General features: G+C 43.7%; 1 protein-coding gene across 1 annotated transcript in view; it reads right to left on the bottom strand.

Moving 5' to 3' along the window:
* LCP2 (lymphocyte cytosolic protein 2) overlaps positions 1-13,116 on the bottom strand; it is a 757,892-nt gene that overhangs the window by 464,393 nt on the left and 280,383 nt on the right. Inside the window, exon 6 of the mRNA XM_073649612.1 lies at positions 12,241-12,281. Within this exon, the coding sequence (XP_073505713.1) occupies positions 12,241-12,281 (41 nt within the window). The remainder of the gene's footprint in view (positions 1-12,240; positions 12,282-13,116) is intronic.

Genomic DNA, 13,116 nt, shown 5'->3' with positions numbered 1-13,116 from the left:
TCAAGTAGCGAGCACTTGCTCTCAACACTAGTCGCCATATCGTCATCTTTTTTTCTTACTTTTGAAAAAAATCCCAACCCCAGCCCTAACCCTAGCACAACCCTAGCCCCAGCACAACCCTAGCCCCAGCACAACCCTAGCCCCAGCACAACCCTAGCCCCAGCACAACCCTAGCCCCAAACCCAGCCCTAACCCTAGCCCAATCCTAACTCAAGAGTTTATTTTTGACGCCGTTCCTTGTGCGGTATAAGTGATTAGACGACTTTATTCTTCGGGTCGGTGTGATTACAGCAATGCCAGAATCATATGGGGTTTTTATGACTGACAGCTGTCACACACTAAAAGACGCATTTTTTGTAAAATCTAGTTTTTGCATCGCCATATTTTGAGAGCTATAATTTTTCCAAATTTTGGCAGACAGTCATGTGACGGCTCGTTTTTTGCGGGATGACTTGACGTTGTTATTGGTGCCATTTTCAGGCACGTGACATTTTTTGATCGCTTTCTATTCCGATTTTTGGGAGGCAGAATAAACAAAAACCAACAATTCAGGAATTGTTTTTTTTTTTTTTTTTTATTCTGTTCCGCGTGTGGTAAAATTGATGAGGCAGCTTTACTCTTCGGGTCAGTACGTTTACAGCGGTACCACATTTGTATAATTTTTCTATGTTTTGGCGCTTATACACAATAAAAGCTATTTTATAGAAAAAAATATTTTTTAGTATCGCTTTATTCTGAGAGCTATAACTTTTTTATTTTTCGGCTGATGGAGCTATATGGCGGCTTGTTTTTTGCGGGACGAGATGACGTTTTCAGCGGTATCATTTTTATTTATATGCGTCTTTTTGATCGCGTGTTATTCCACTTTTTGTTTGGCGGTATGGTGATAAAGCATTGTTTTTTGCTTGGTTTTTTTTTTTTTTTTTTTACCGTGTTCACTGAAGGGGTTAACTAGTGGGACAGTTTTATAGGTCAGGTTGTTCCGGACGCGGCGATACCAAATATGTGTACTTTTATTGTTTTTTTTTTATTTTTTTTATAATAATATTTATTGATGGGTACATTATATTTTTATTTTTGGTGTATTATTTTTTTTATTTTTTTATAATATTTTTGCACATTTTTTTTTTTTTTTTTTTTCCACTTTCACACAGTTTATACACTTTATTACTTTGTCCCACTCTGGGACTTTCACTTTTTTTTTTCTGATCGCCTGCATGGCACAGGAATGGAGCACCATCCCTATGCCATGAAGGCTGTCAGAAGTGCACAGTGTGAAGATTGCTTGGAGATGCACTGCGCATGTCCAAGCAATCTTCCTGCTCTCTGGTGACCCGGATGTTGTCATGACGACATCGGGTCGTCATGGCAACACCCGGGAAGCCTTTGCAGACTGCGCTGGAAGCCGGAAGAGGAGGTGAGTATCGGCGATCACCTCCCCTTGCCCCCGCAATGCCGCGATCGACTTCGATCGACTTCGATCGCAGCATCGCGGGGGTTAATGTGCTGGGAGCGGTGCGTGACCGCTCCCTGCACATAGTACCGGGTGTCAGCTGTGACAATCAGCTGACACCCGGCGGCGATCGCGCCCGCACAGCCTGTGTGCGCGCGCGATCGCCATGACGTACTAATACGGGTCTGGCTCTTAAGTCCCAGGGCACAGACGCGTATTAGTACGTCAGATGTTATTAAGGGGTTAAGTAAAACTGAACATTTTGAAATGAAAGGTAAATCATTAATCTTACTTTCATGCTGAGTTAATAAATGTTCTATGAAACTCAGTCTTGTCAAATTTTTGGAAATTCTTCAGTGACATATTGAATACAATCTTACTTTTCAAAGGGTATGTTCTTATTCATGCCAAAGACTGTGTGTGTATGTATGTATGTATGTATTCAGAACAGTGTGTGTGTGCGCGTGCGTGCATGTGTGTATGTGTATACATACAGATATAAGGGAGTCTTCTGGAAGGAGAACTGTGCATGTAGATGGGAGAGCTTTGTATGCAGCCATATGCAAAAAAGCAGTGGTTGAGCCCACCACCCACCCAGTATGAAAGTCACATGATTGAGATGTGATGTCAAATTCCAGAGCCTGGAGAAATCAGGGAGAATCTGATGTGACATCACAGGAAGTCAGAGGATTCTCAGTCAGGGATAATGTAACCAGAAGAGCATTTCATGTTATAGAAGGATTTGGGAAAGCAACATAAATACATTTTAAATAAAACTACATCAAACTTTCAAATAAGTCCTAATGGTAGATAAAGAGAAGGGAAGTTATTGAATATCACATGTCTGAGTGGCAAAATTCTGTGAACTTTTAGGATTAGCAGACAACTTGAAGATGAAATAACGAGTCTAGTGTCTTCAACCAATGGAATGACAATCAGGTGTGAGTGAGCAACCTTTTTATGTAATAAAAATAGCAATCTATCAAAGTTTGATTGTTACATCATATTTGTGGATGTGTATCATTGCACGAACAAAATAGATTTTTGAGGACCTCAGAAGAAGAGTTGTTGAAACTCATTGGGCTTAAAAGTTTACCATCTCTAAAGAGTTTGGACTTAAGTAATTCACAATTAGACAGATTGTATGCAAATGAAGAAAATTCACCTTCATATCGTCCGCAGGAGTGGCCAACCTACAAAGATCTCTCTAAGAGCAAAGCGTATAAAAGTCCAGTTGATCACAAATGAGCCCAATGAAGACCTCTAAGTATAAATGCCCCTTTCACATTTAGCTAATGTTAATAAAATAAAGAAAAAAAGAAGAAAGAAAAAAATCCAGAAATTAAGTAACACACCAATAAATGAAAAGGCATTATATATATAATAAAAGTACATTTTATTTATGTAATTAAAATATCTCTTAATTACTCACCCTTAAAGTGCATTTTTTATAAAAAGGAAAAGAACATTTACTAATTCACTGGTCAATAGAAGAATCTTATTATACACAAACAAAAGGAAAAGTAATGTTCACAAATGTCATCATGCTGTCTTTTATAAAAAGAAGAATACATCAATGAGAGCATGTGATGGTTGAACCATTGGTCATATAATAAATTAAGATAGGACATACTGTATGTGAAGTTAGCATTTCAAAATATTGTATTATAAATCAAATAAATAAGTGTCTGCACAAATGCCTAATGCAGACCACACTAATCACATGATAGACTGGGCATCACAGCATGTAGGCAGTACATAAATCGCCTCCAACGGTTCTCTATGGTGATGAATGTATCAATATGAGCATAGTAAACAGACTGCTATATAAAATAATATAGCCGACAGATTTTGTAGTGAGTCTGAGGAATCTACTCCACAGACAGTGAGGGAACCGGTCTCTGATCTTACATGGATATGGGGACAATAAAACTTTCACACCACTAATCTAATCTAATTAAGGATTTACTCTCTAAACTCAGTTTGTTTATTTAAATGTTCATTTATTATGTCACGCCTCTGCTCTTTTTGTGTATATTTTTGTGTTTCTTCAGATACTTTCTTATACTATTCCTGGTGAAGAGACCTAAGAAGTCTGGAAAGCTTGCTCTGTAACATTTATTTTATTTTTGTTAGCCATTAAAAGGTATCATAACTACAAGATTATCTTGTTTTTCCCACTAAGAGCAATTTGTTTTCAACTGGCTTAAGGCTCCGTCACACATAATGAGATCGCTAGCGAGATCGTTATTACGTCACGGTTTTGGGATCGCTGGAGAGTCGTTTCGTGATCGCTGGGGAGCTGTCAAACATGCAGAACTTCCCAACGATTTCGGCCGCCCCAGCGATCTAACTAACGATCTTGGCGGTCGTTGGGACGCTTTCACACAGCAGCTATTTCAACGATCTACACCTTGATAGGGACTGTACTGTGTCACAAAGACGTGCATAAAATTACTTTTCCGCGCCCCCTCATCTCCGATTGGTGGACGCTACTGCGTTCTGATTGGGCGGCCTTGGTCGCTACAACGATCCGCAAAATCAGGACTCAGTCGAATGAACGAATATCAATAGCCCGGAGAATTCTGCTAGGATCTGCAATCCAGCACGAGGTCAGAAACAAAGGATGGAATCGCTATTCTGTTGCCTTCATTATGCACGACGGAAAATGAGAACGCTGCAGCGACCACCAATCGGGTACGAGGGGCGCGGAAAAGTCCAATTTATGCACGCCTACGTGTCTCAGTTCTGAATCGCTAACGAGGTCGTTGATAAGGTGTCAAATACAGCGATGCACACTGCCCAGCGGGAGCGCAACGACCCAGGAATGGTCCAGGAAGCTTTGTAACGATCAGTGATCTCACAGCAGGGGCCTGATCATTGCTACCTGTCAGACATAACGAGATCGCTAGCAAGATCGCTATTGCGTCACAAAAACCGTGACGTATCAACGATCTCGCTAGCGATCTCGTTATGTGTGACGGTGCCTTAACACAGTACCAAACACCCTTTTGTTCTTTGAAAAAGAAAAACACTGCATTAAAGCATAAAAAAGCTTGTACCACTTGTGAAACACATTAATGGCAGTTTCATGGATTAGGCCTGTTTTGCTGCAGCTGAACCAAGACAGCTTGCCATTGTTAATGGAACAGTAAATTCTGAATTAAACCAGTAAATTATATAGGAACATATCATGACATACATCCATGCTCTTACTGTCAAGCGCAAATATGCAGCTAACGCCCCACAGGCCACACTACTAAATTCTCACATTTCAAGACTGCTTGCACTCGAAATGTTGCCTTTTAGGCTCGTGGAGACTGAAGCATTCCTTGGTACTCGGTCTCCAGCCGCCACTATTTCTCCCTGTGTGCCATCCCCACATTACACAAGCATGTGTCCCAAAACATTAGTCGTGCCCTCAACAACGCAGTTATAGGGAAAATCCACCTAACCACGGACACGTGGACAAGTGCTTGTGGGCAGAGACGGTACATCTCGCTGACGGCACACTGGGTTAACATAGTGGAAGCCGGGACCCAGTCGGACCTTGGGACGGAACACATCCTCCCGACGCCAAGGATTGCGGGACCTAGGTCAATCAGGGTTGCCCCCACGGTCTACAGCTCCTGCACCTCATCCTCCTCAGCCTCCTCCTCCTCTTCAGCCTCCATCTCCGAAATGACCACATCAGTCAGTAGCTGGAAGCACTGCAGCACTGCCTCGGCCAAGCGTCAACAGGCTGTGCTGAAGCTAATATGCTTAGGTGACAAACCGCACAATGCTGAAGAGTTGTGGACAGCTCTGAAAGAGCAGGCAGATCTGTGGCTCACACCGCTGAACCTACAGCCAGGCATGGTCGTGTGTGACAATGGACGTAATCTGGTGGTGGCTCTGAGGCGAGGCGAGCTCACAAACGTATCTTGCCTGGCCCATGTGCTTAACCTCATGGTTCAGCGGTTTCTCAAATCCTACCCGGAGCTGCCAGATCTGCTGGTTAATGTATGCCGCCTGAGTTCCCAATTTGTGAAAGTCACCTACAGCTTCCGCTGCCCTTGCCGTGTTTCAGCAGCGTTTGCAGCTTCCTGCTCACAGACTGGTGTGTGATGTCCCCACGCGTTGGAACTCTACACTGCAGATGTTGGGTAGGATTTGTGAGCAGAAGAGGGCAGTTGTTGAGTACCAGCATCAAAAAGGCCATCGGTATTCAGTTCAGACTCCACACATAATACCTCACGAGTGGACATGGATGTCAGACATATGTACCATCCTCCAAAACTTTGAGGACTCCACCAAGATGGTGAGCGGCGATGATGCCATAATTAGCGTCACCATCCCGCTTCTCTGTCTTCTGAAACGCTCTCTGTTCACAATCAAAGAGGATGCATTGCAGGTGGAGCACGATGAGATGGAGCAAGGAACCATACAGGGTGATTACACACAGCCCAGCCTCATCTCATCCCAATGTGGATTGGATGACAATGAAGAAGAGGAGGAGGAGGAAGGACAGGAGCTAGTTTCATGTGCTATAGACGGTACTACCTGCACAGCTGTCATACCGTCTGTTCAGCGTGGATGGCCAGAGGACAGAGAGGAGGAGGAGGAGGAGAGCATGGTCAGTCATCCTCTTGGTGAGGACACAGAAGGCTTGCCTGTTAGTAGTCTGGCACGCATGGATGAGCTTATGTTATGCTGCCTTTCCCATGACCCTCGCATTCTCAAAATTTTGGGTGACAGTCATTACTGGTTGGTGACACTTCTACACCCACACTGCAAGGAGAACTTTATATCTCTTATTCCTGAGGCGTACAGGTCTACAAAAATGGGGCTGTTCCAGAAGGCCCTTGTTGCGGAACTATTAAAAAAAATTCCCATCTGAAAACGCTGGCGGCAGAGGGCACACTTCGTTGGACAACCAAGGAGTACAGGCGAGAGAGACACAACTTCAATCTAGCAGAGGCAGGGGAACACTGTCAAAGTTCTGGGAGAGTTTTCTCAGCCCCTCCCATCGCACAGGCTCTGAGGCGCGGGGTACTCTCACAAGGAGTGCAAAGTTTGGGAAGATGCTGAGGGAGTACCTTGCTGACCGTACCAACATCCTTCGTGATTCCTCTGTGCCTTATAATTATTGGGTATCCAAGCTGGATACGTGGAATGAACTGGCTCTCTACACCTTGGAGGTCCTGGCCTGCTCTGCCGCTAGCGTTTTATCAGAGTGGTTTTTAGTGCCGCTGGTGGAATTATAACTGATAAGCGCATCCGCCTGTCAACTGAAAATGCTGACAGGCTGACTGTTATAAAAATGAACAAGGGCTGGATTGGCCCAGACTTCTCAACACCACCGAATGATAGCAGCATAACATAAACTCAAATCCAGTGTATTTTCTTAGGAGGTGCATTCCTATGCACCTTTTCACACCCAGACATGGGTATATGCTTCCTGATTTTGGCTATTTGCTCTTGTCCTCCTCCTTCTCCTCATCCTCCACCACCATATCACTAGGGTGACCGTGGTCCGTGATGCAACACCAACATAATTTTTTTAAATGGTGTTTATGATGCCTGTAAAAAAATTTTTTATTCAATATGTTCATGTATACCCCCCAGGGGTAAATGTTTGTCAGTCCATACACTTAGTGCATGGGCATTACAAGTATAGGAGGCTGGCTCCTTTCTAATGGGAACATTTTTTTATGAGGCCCTCCTCCACGTCTCTTCCAAGGGGCATTGGAGTGCCTCCCAATTTTTGGCAACTCTTGCATTCACTACACAGGCCAACACTATGGGAGACCCACTTCCTAATAATGGGAACATTGTTTTGAGGAGGCCCTCTGACCTCCATGTCTCTTCCAAGGGGCATTGAAGTGCCTCCAAATTTTTGGCAACCCTTGCATTCACTGCATAGGCAAACACAATGGGAGACTCACTTCCTAATAATGGGAACATTGTTTTCAGGAGGCCCTCCTCTAAGTCTCTTCAAAGGGGTATTGGGGTGCATCCAAATTTTCAAAGTGGTATTAGGGTGCGTCCAAATTTTGGGTAGTCCTGGCACTCACTGCATACGCAATAACAGTATAGGAGACCCACTCTTTAGTAATGGGAACAATAAAACATAGCCAGCTGATGGTTCTCTAAGAATAGTGAGGGCCGACTGCTGGTCCTTTAAGAATAGTATAGGCCGCCTGATGGCCTTATAAAAATAGGCTTTGTGACTTTCAGAGTCCCCCCTTCATAAATGAAACACGATGTGTCTGATGATATCTCACACACCCCATGGCCAGATAAGGTTGTAAAATATTAAAATGACATTTCCTGGCGAATGCATTTGTCACGGTTGAAAGCAATGCAACCGTGAAAAAATGCATCAAAAACGCTATGTGTGAACATAGCCCAAGGTGTGGAGGAACATTTTAGTTTTTGGTTCTTTATTTTGCTTTATATACAAGTCATTTCCCTGGAAAGGATGTTCCTTAACATATTTCTCAGGAGAATCCATTTTGGTTTCGTTTTTGTATGTTTTATTGTGAGTCCGTAAAAGTGGCGTAATACTCTGACAACGTTGTTGACAGAAGTGACCTGGGAGTCAGAAATGCTTCCAGGGGTCTTCGCCATGCTGTTCCCATGTCATTTGAGCACTGTTCCCAATGATTTGGGCAATTTTTAGGCCCTCTGCAGACCGCCGGGAGGAGCCGCCTGAAAAATGCTCGAGTTTCCCATAGACTTACATTGGGCTCGTTGCTCGGGTCGAGCACCTAAGTATTCCAAGGTGCTCGACCTGAGCATTGAGCGCAAAAGCATTTTAGTGCTCGACCATCACTAGTTATGAACCGAACAAAGTATTTTTTTTAGTGTGGATGAGGCCTGTATAACATAGGAGATATTCTCCAAACTATTTCAAACTGAGATGTCCCCTGCTGTATAACGTTAGGAACCGAACAAAGTATTTTTTTTACTTTGGATGAGGCCTGTATAACATACAAGATATTCTCCAAACTATTTCAAACTGAGATGTCCTCTGCTATATAACGTTAGGAACCGAACAAAGTATTTTATTTACTGTGGATGAGGCCTGTATAACATAGGAGATATTCTTCAAAATGTTTTAAACTGTGATGTCTCTGCTGTATAACGTTAGGAACCAAACAAAGTATTTTTTTTTACTGTGGATGAGGCCTGTATAACATAGAATATATTACTCCAAGATATTTCAAACTCAGATCTAGCCTGCTTTATCACGTTAGGAACAGCAATAAATAGATTTCTTTTCTCTTCATAAGCTCTGCATACAGCTGAATTTCACCATCACTAAAGGACTAGATGGCGTTTAGCAGAGTGTCACACGTTTGCAAGAAAAAAAAAAATTTTGGACTCTGGCTAGCAACAGAAAAAAAATATTTTTTTACTCTGAAAACAGCTGAAGTTCAATGCCACTAAAGTGCTACCTGGCTTATAGCAGAGAGTATCACGTTTGCAGCACAAAAAAAATCTTTTGTGGACTCTGGCTAGCAACAGAAAAAATATATAAATTTTACTGTGCATACAGCTGTATTTCACCCACAAAAAAATGACAAAGTGGGCTACTATAGCATGCGCTATCACATTAGCAAATGAAAAAAAAAGTTTTTTTGTGCTTTGCACTCAGAAACTCTACAGAATATGCATACAGCTGAATTTCAACCCCACAAAATCAAAAGTTGGGCTACAAGGGCTTGCTTGCTTTATCACATTAGCAAGTGAAGAAATATATTGAAGGGATACTGATGCATACAGCACAATACAACTGTGGCGCCCCTGAGGGTTCGACCGCCACAGGAATGCTGCACTTCTTTAATGGAGTGTGGTGTTCCTCCTCTGAGGTAAGCCTAGTGTGATGGTAGTGACCTAGCCTTTTACATCCAACACCACATTCCACCAGAGGGAGCTAGTATGCACAATTGCTGCTCCCCTGGTTACAGGGATAATGGGGAACACAAAGTGGTAGGAACCAGTTAGTGGGTGTGGGTGGAGGAACACTAGTTAGTTACACTTCAAATTTAATATTTAATAGAATGCCATCTTTGATCTTTGTCTCTCTTTTTGGTCCGTCTGTTCTCTGGTCTTTGGTCTGTCAAGTGGTCGTACTGTGCTGTCAAAATACTGTGTGTAATGTGACTTCCCTCCGGGAGCGCAGATCCTGTGTGGGCCTGCACCGGCATGGGACACAGCCCTCGTACCCCGATCTATGGGACGAGAGGTAGGTTGCAGACAAGGAATGTCTCAACCCGGCCGAGGACCAGGATCAAGAAGGCCCGGGAGCTTTAGAGTGTGGCTCCCTAGCAAATGGGTCCCGGGGAGGATGCAGACGGAGCGGAGCACGCCACCTGTCCTCGCCTACCTGATCTATTCAGAGGGATTCGGGCTGCAAGAGGGGTACCGGCCCCCGACACCCGTCCTCGTACTCTATGTCCAGGACGGGAAAGCCCGGTTAGGCCCTGAGGATCCCGCCGGGCTTCGGATGGAGAGGAATTGCCACCCGAGCCCTACACCTGAGAGGAGCTCAGAGGGAGACCTGGCCTATCTACTACACACGCACAGACGGGAAAGGGTAAAGTCTGTAGTGCAGGAACACTCTGGTGTAGGAATGCTGCCTCACACTGGACTTCCTCGGAGGTAGTCGGACCCCCGTCCCTGGTGGCCGCAGGACGCCGCGAGGAGCAGGGAGAAGCCTTGCGCTGCTTGAGAGAGAACTGTGAGTAAAGCCTTGGAAGTTCATCCCTATGGCCTCCGGACTGTTCATTACGTGCCATACCACGCGATGCGTTACCCTTACTCCCCGCACTACTAACCCTCCTCTATCCTGCCTTGCCTGCCCTGAGGCCGCGCTCCGCCTGTGGGGAGCAGCGAGAACTCTAGCCGCCATGACACCGAGCCTCGGCGGACTGTAGCGGCGCTGGTGGCCCCATCACCAGACACCACAGGTGGCGTAGTCGACAATTACTACTCAACCCGGAAAGCCCTAACACCATTTTTAATGTGACGGCCCTGGGCACGAAATGGGTCCAGGCCACGGCGGCATCCCCTCAACATCTGACCCGGCTCCGAGTATCCCCCATCTTCCCAGGGCAGGGCTTGCGAGCGTCACACAACCAGTGCACAACATAATTCTATGGCATGGGCCCTGCTCTTTGTGTCTGAATCTCAGTAATTGCACAAGAAAAAAAATGTGCTGCAAGATTGAGATCACAGGTACACAGCAGAGGAATTATCTACACTATATGACTTCCAAACAAGCGCCCATCTATCTAGCTAATATCTCTCATTAAACAGGAGCACACTGAACAGCAGCGTCTATCACTGGCATTGACCTGCATAAAATGGCGCTGAGAAAATATGTATAGAGAGGACTTGTGATTTCCACAGCCAATGGCAGAAGCCCTTGTGTCTGGACAGTGTGGATGCTTCCTGCGCTCTGATTGGCTAGCTGCGCTTTCCTTACTTAAAGTTACAGGGAAAAAAAAAGGATTACAAGCACATCGCTGCTCTGACCTCTTCTGAGCTCCACTCATCTAACACGTCCCCCTGCTCTTCATACACAAGTACTATGCTGGCCAAACTGTTAAAAACGATGTAGTTGCCCTGCAATCATGTTTCTGCACTTATTCGCCGAACGTTACCGATTTTCCCGAATTTAAGTAAAAATGCTCGGGTTCCGATCACAAATCCGAATGTGCCACATTCGTGCCGAATTTAACTTTTGAGATCGTATTTCGAACATATTCGCTCATCTCTAATCTCTAACAATATTTTGTCCCTGTACCTGAAATGGAATATTTCCAAAACTAAGCTCTTTGTCTTTCCTACTTCAACAACCCCACCTAAACCTGATATTGAAATTTCTGTGTGCAGCTCTACCATTACTCCCAAGCAGAATGTCCGCTATCTTGGAGTAATATTTGACTCAGATCATTTCTTCTCTCTATACATCCAATTGCTCGCTCATGCCATCTGCAAATCAAAAAGATATCAAGAATCTGCCCTGTTCTTACTATTAAAACTGCAAAAAGTTTTACTGAGCTCTTGTTCATTTTTATCTAGATTTCTGTAACTCTCTACCAATTAAACTCCATATTACTAAACTTTCCTCTCTCCAGTCTATTCTGAATGCAGCAGTCAGACTCTTATTGCTATCAAGCCACTGCACTGACGCCTCCATTCTGTATCACTGATTGTCCTGGTTGTCCATCTGTTACAGAGTATAATATACTGTAAACTAATCACACTTACTGACAAAGTTATATATAGTTCTGCATCATCCTACACCTCCTCCCTCATGTCTACCTACCACCCTACCCATGCTCTCCACTTTGTTAATATTCTAAAACTAAAATCACGTTTCCGTCTCCAAGACTATTCTCATGTTGCAGCAGTTTTCTGTAATGCACTACCCCAGACAATCTGATTGATGTCCAGTGTCCACTGTTTTAAGCGTGCCGTAAAAACAGACCAGTGGCATGAACTCACAAATCTAAATTCTCCCTGTCCTCCCTTCCTAAAATTTCCACAGAATCTATTCCCTTCTATCATCGATTCCCTATGCCCTCGATGCACTCAGTAGAGCTTTATATCTGGACATATAGAAATATTGGCATGTTATTGGTTCATACATCTTTGATTTATTGCTTGTTATAATGATGGCTGTAAAAATATTACAATCAGAACTTTGTTACATAGGATCCTAAAACATGATGTTTCTTCATTTTTTATTCTTTAAATTTACTTTTTGAAATATTTGAAATCTAAATACTCACAAATGAGTCTGAATCTGATCCATCCCAGCTTTCAGACAGGTCTTTAAGAAAGAAAAATGAGAAAAGATTTTAGAAATACAAGAATGGAAATATATTTTTACATTACAACATTTATGAAACACATAATTGTCAAACTTTATTAACACCTTGTGCTTAATGGGGTTATCCGAGACTTTGCTTGTTTTTTGCTATGAGGCAAAGATCCTTTAGGTAGGCAGTTGCTAAGTACCTGACTATTCTGCCCGGCGCCGCTCTCTGCTATAGTCAGAGTGGTCACGGACTCCTCCTGCCAGCGATTTGGCTGCTTCATTTGACGTCACGTAAACATACCAGCTCTTTCTCTTCCGGTCTGCTCTATCGATGGGGCATCAGTTAGGCAGTGGGTAGTCAATTGCCAATCAGCATGACATTTGCACAGGCGCCCCGTTAAGAGAGTGGAGCTATCTGTGGACGCGACTTCACTGAAAGCCACAGAATCGTCAGCAAGAGTGGTCCATGACTGTTCTGAGTCGGCAGAGATTGGAACCGGGCAGAACAGGCAGGTCGTTTTTGGTAAGATTTTAAAGTTACGCACATTTGTTGGGCAAAAAAACGCAGCATCTTACAGTTCCAGCAAAGTGGATGAGATTTATATAAATCTCATACCCACTGTGCTTTTTTATATTTTTACATTGCATAAACTGACTCCATTTCTCTTGTGGGTACACTAAGTTTATGTGCTGGTCTTCCCCATAGAATTGCATTAGATGCATAGAGTCTGCAGGTAAAATATGCATTTTTAGTGCATTTCTTCTGTGGAAATGCACTAAAAACACATGTAATTCAAACATGACTTTATCAATCAAGTTTTATGAAACTCAAATACCAGGAAAAGTC

This window comes from Phyllobates terribilis, unplaced genomic scaffold (assembly GCF_046119375.1).
Source record: "Phyllobates terribilis strain yellow unplaced genomic scaffold, ASM4611937v1 Scaffold_10__3_contigs__length_209671492, whole genome shotgun sequence".
NCBI lineage: Eukaryota > Metazoa > Chordata > Amphibia > Anura > Dendrobatidae > Phyllobates > Phyllobates terribilis.
The sequence above is the reverse complement of the archived record's forward strand: the minus strand, read 5'-3'. Positions and strand labels throughout refer to the sequence as shown.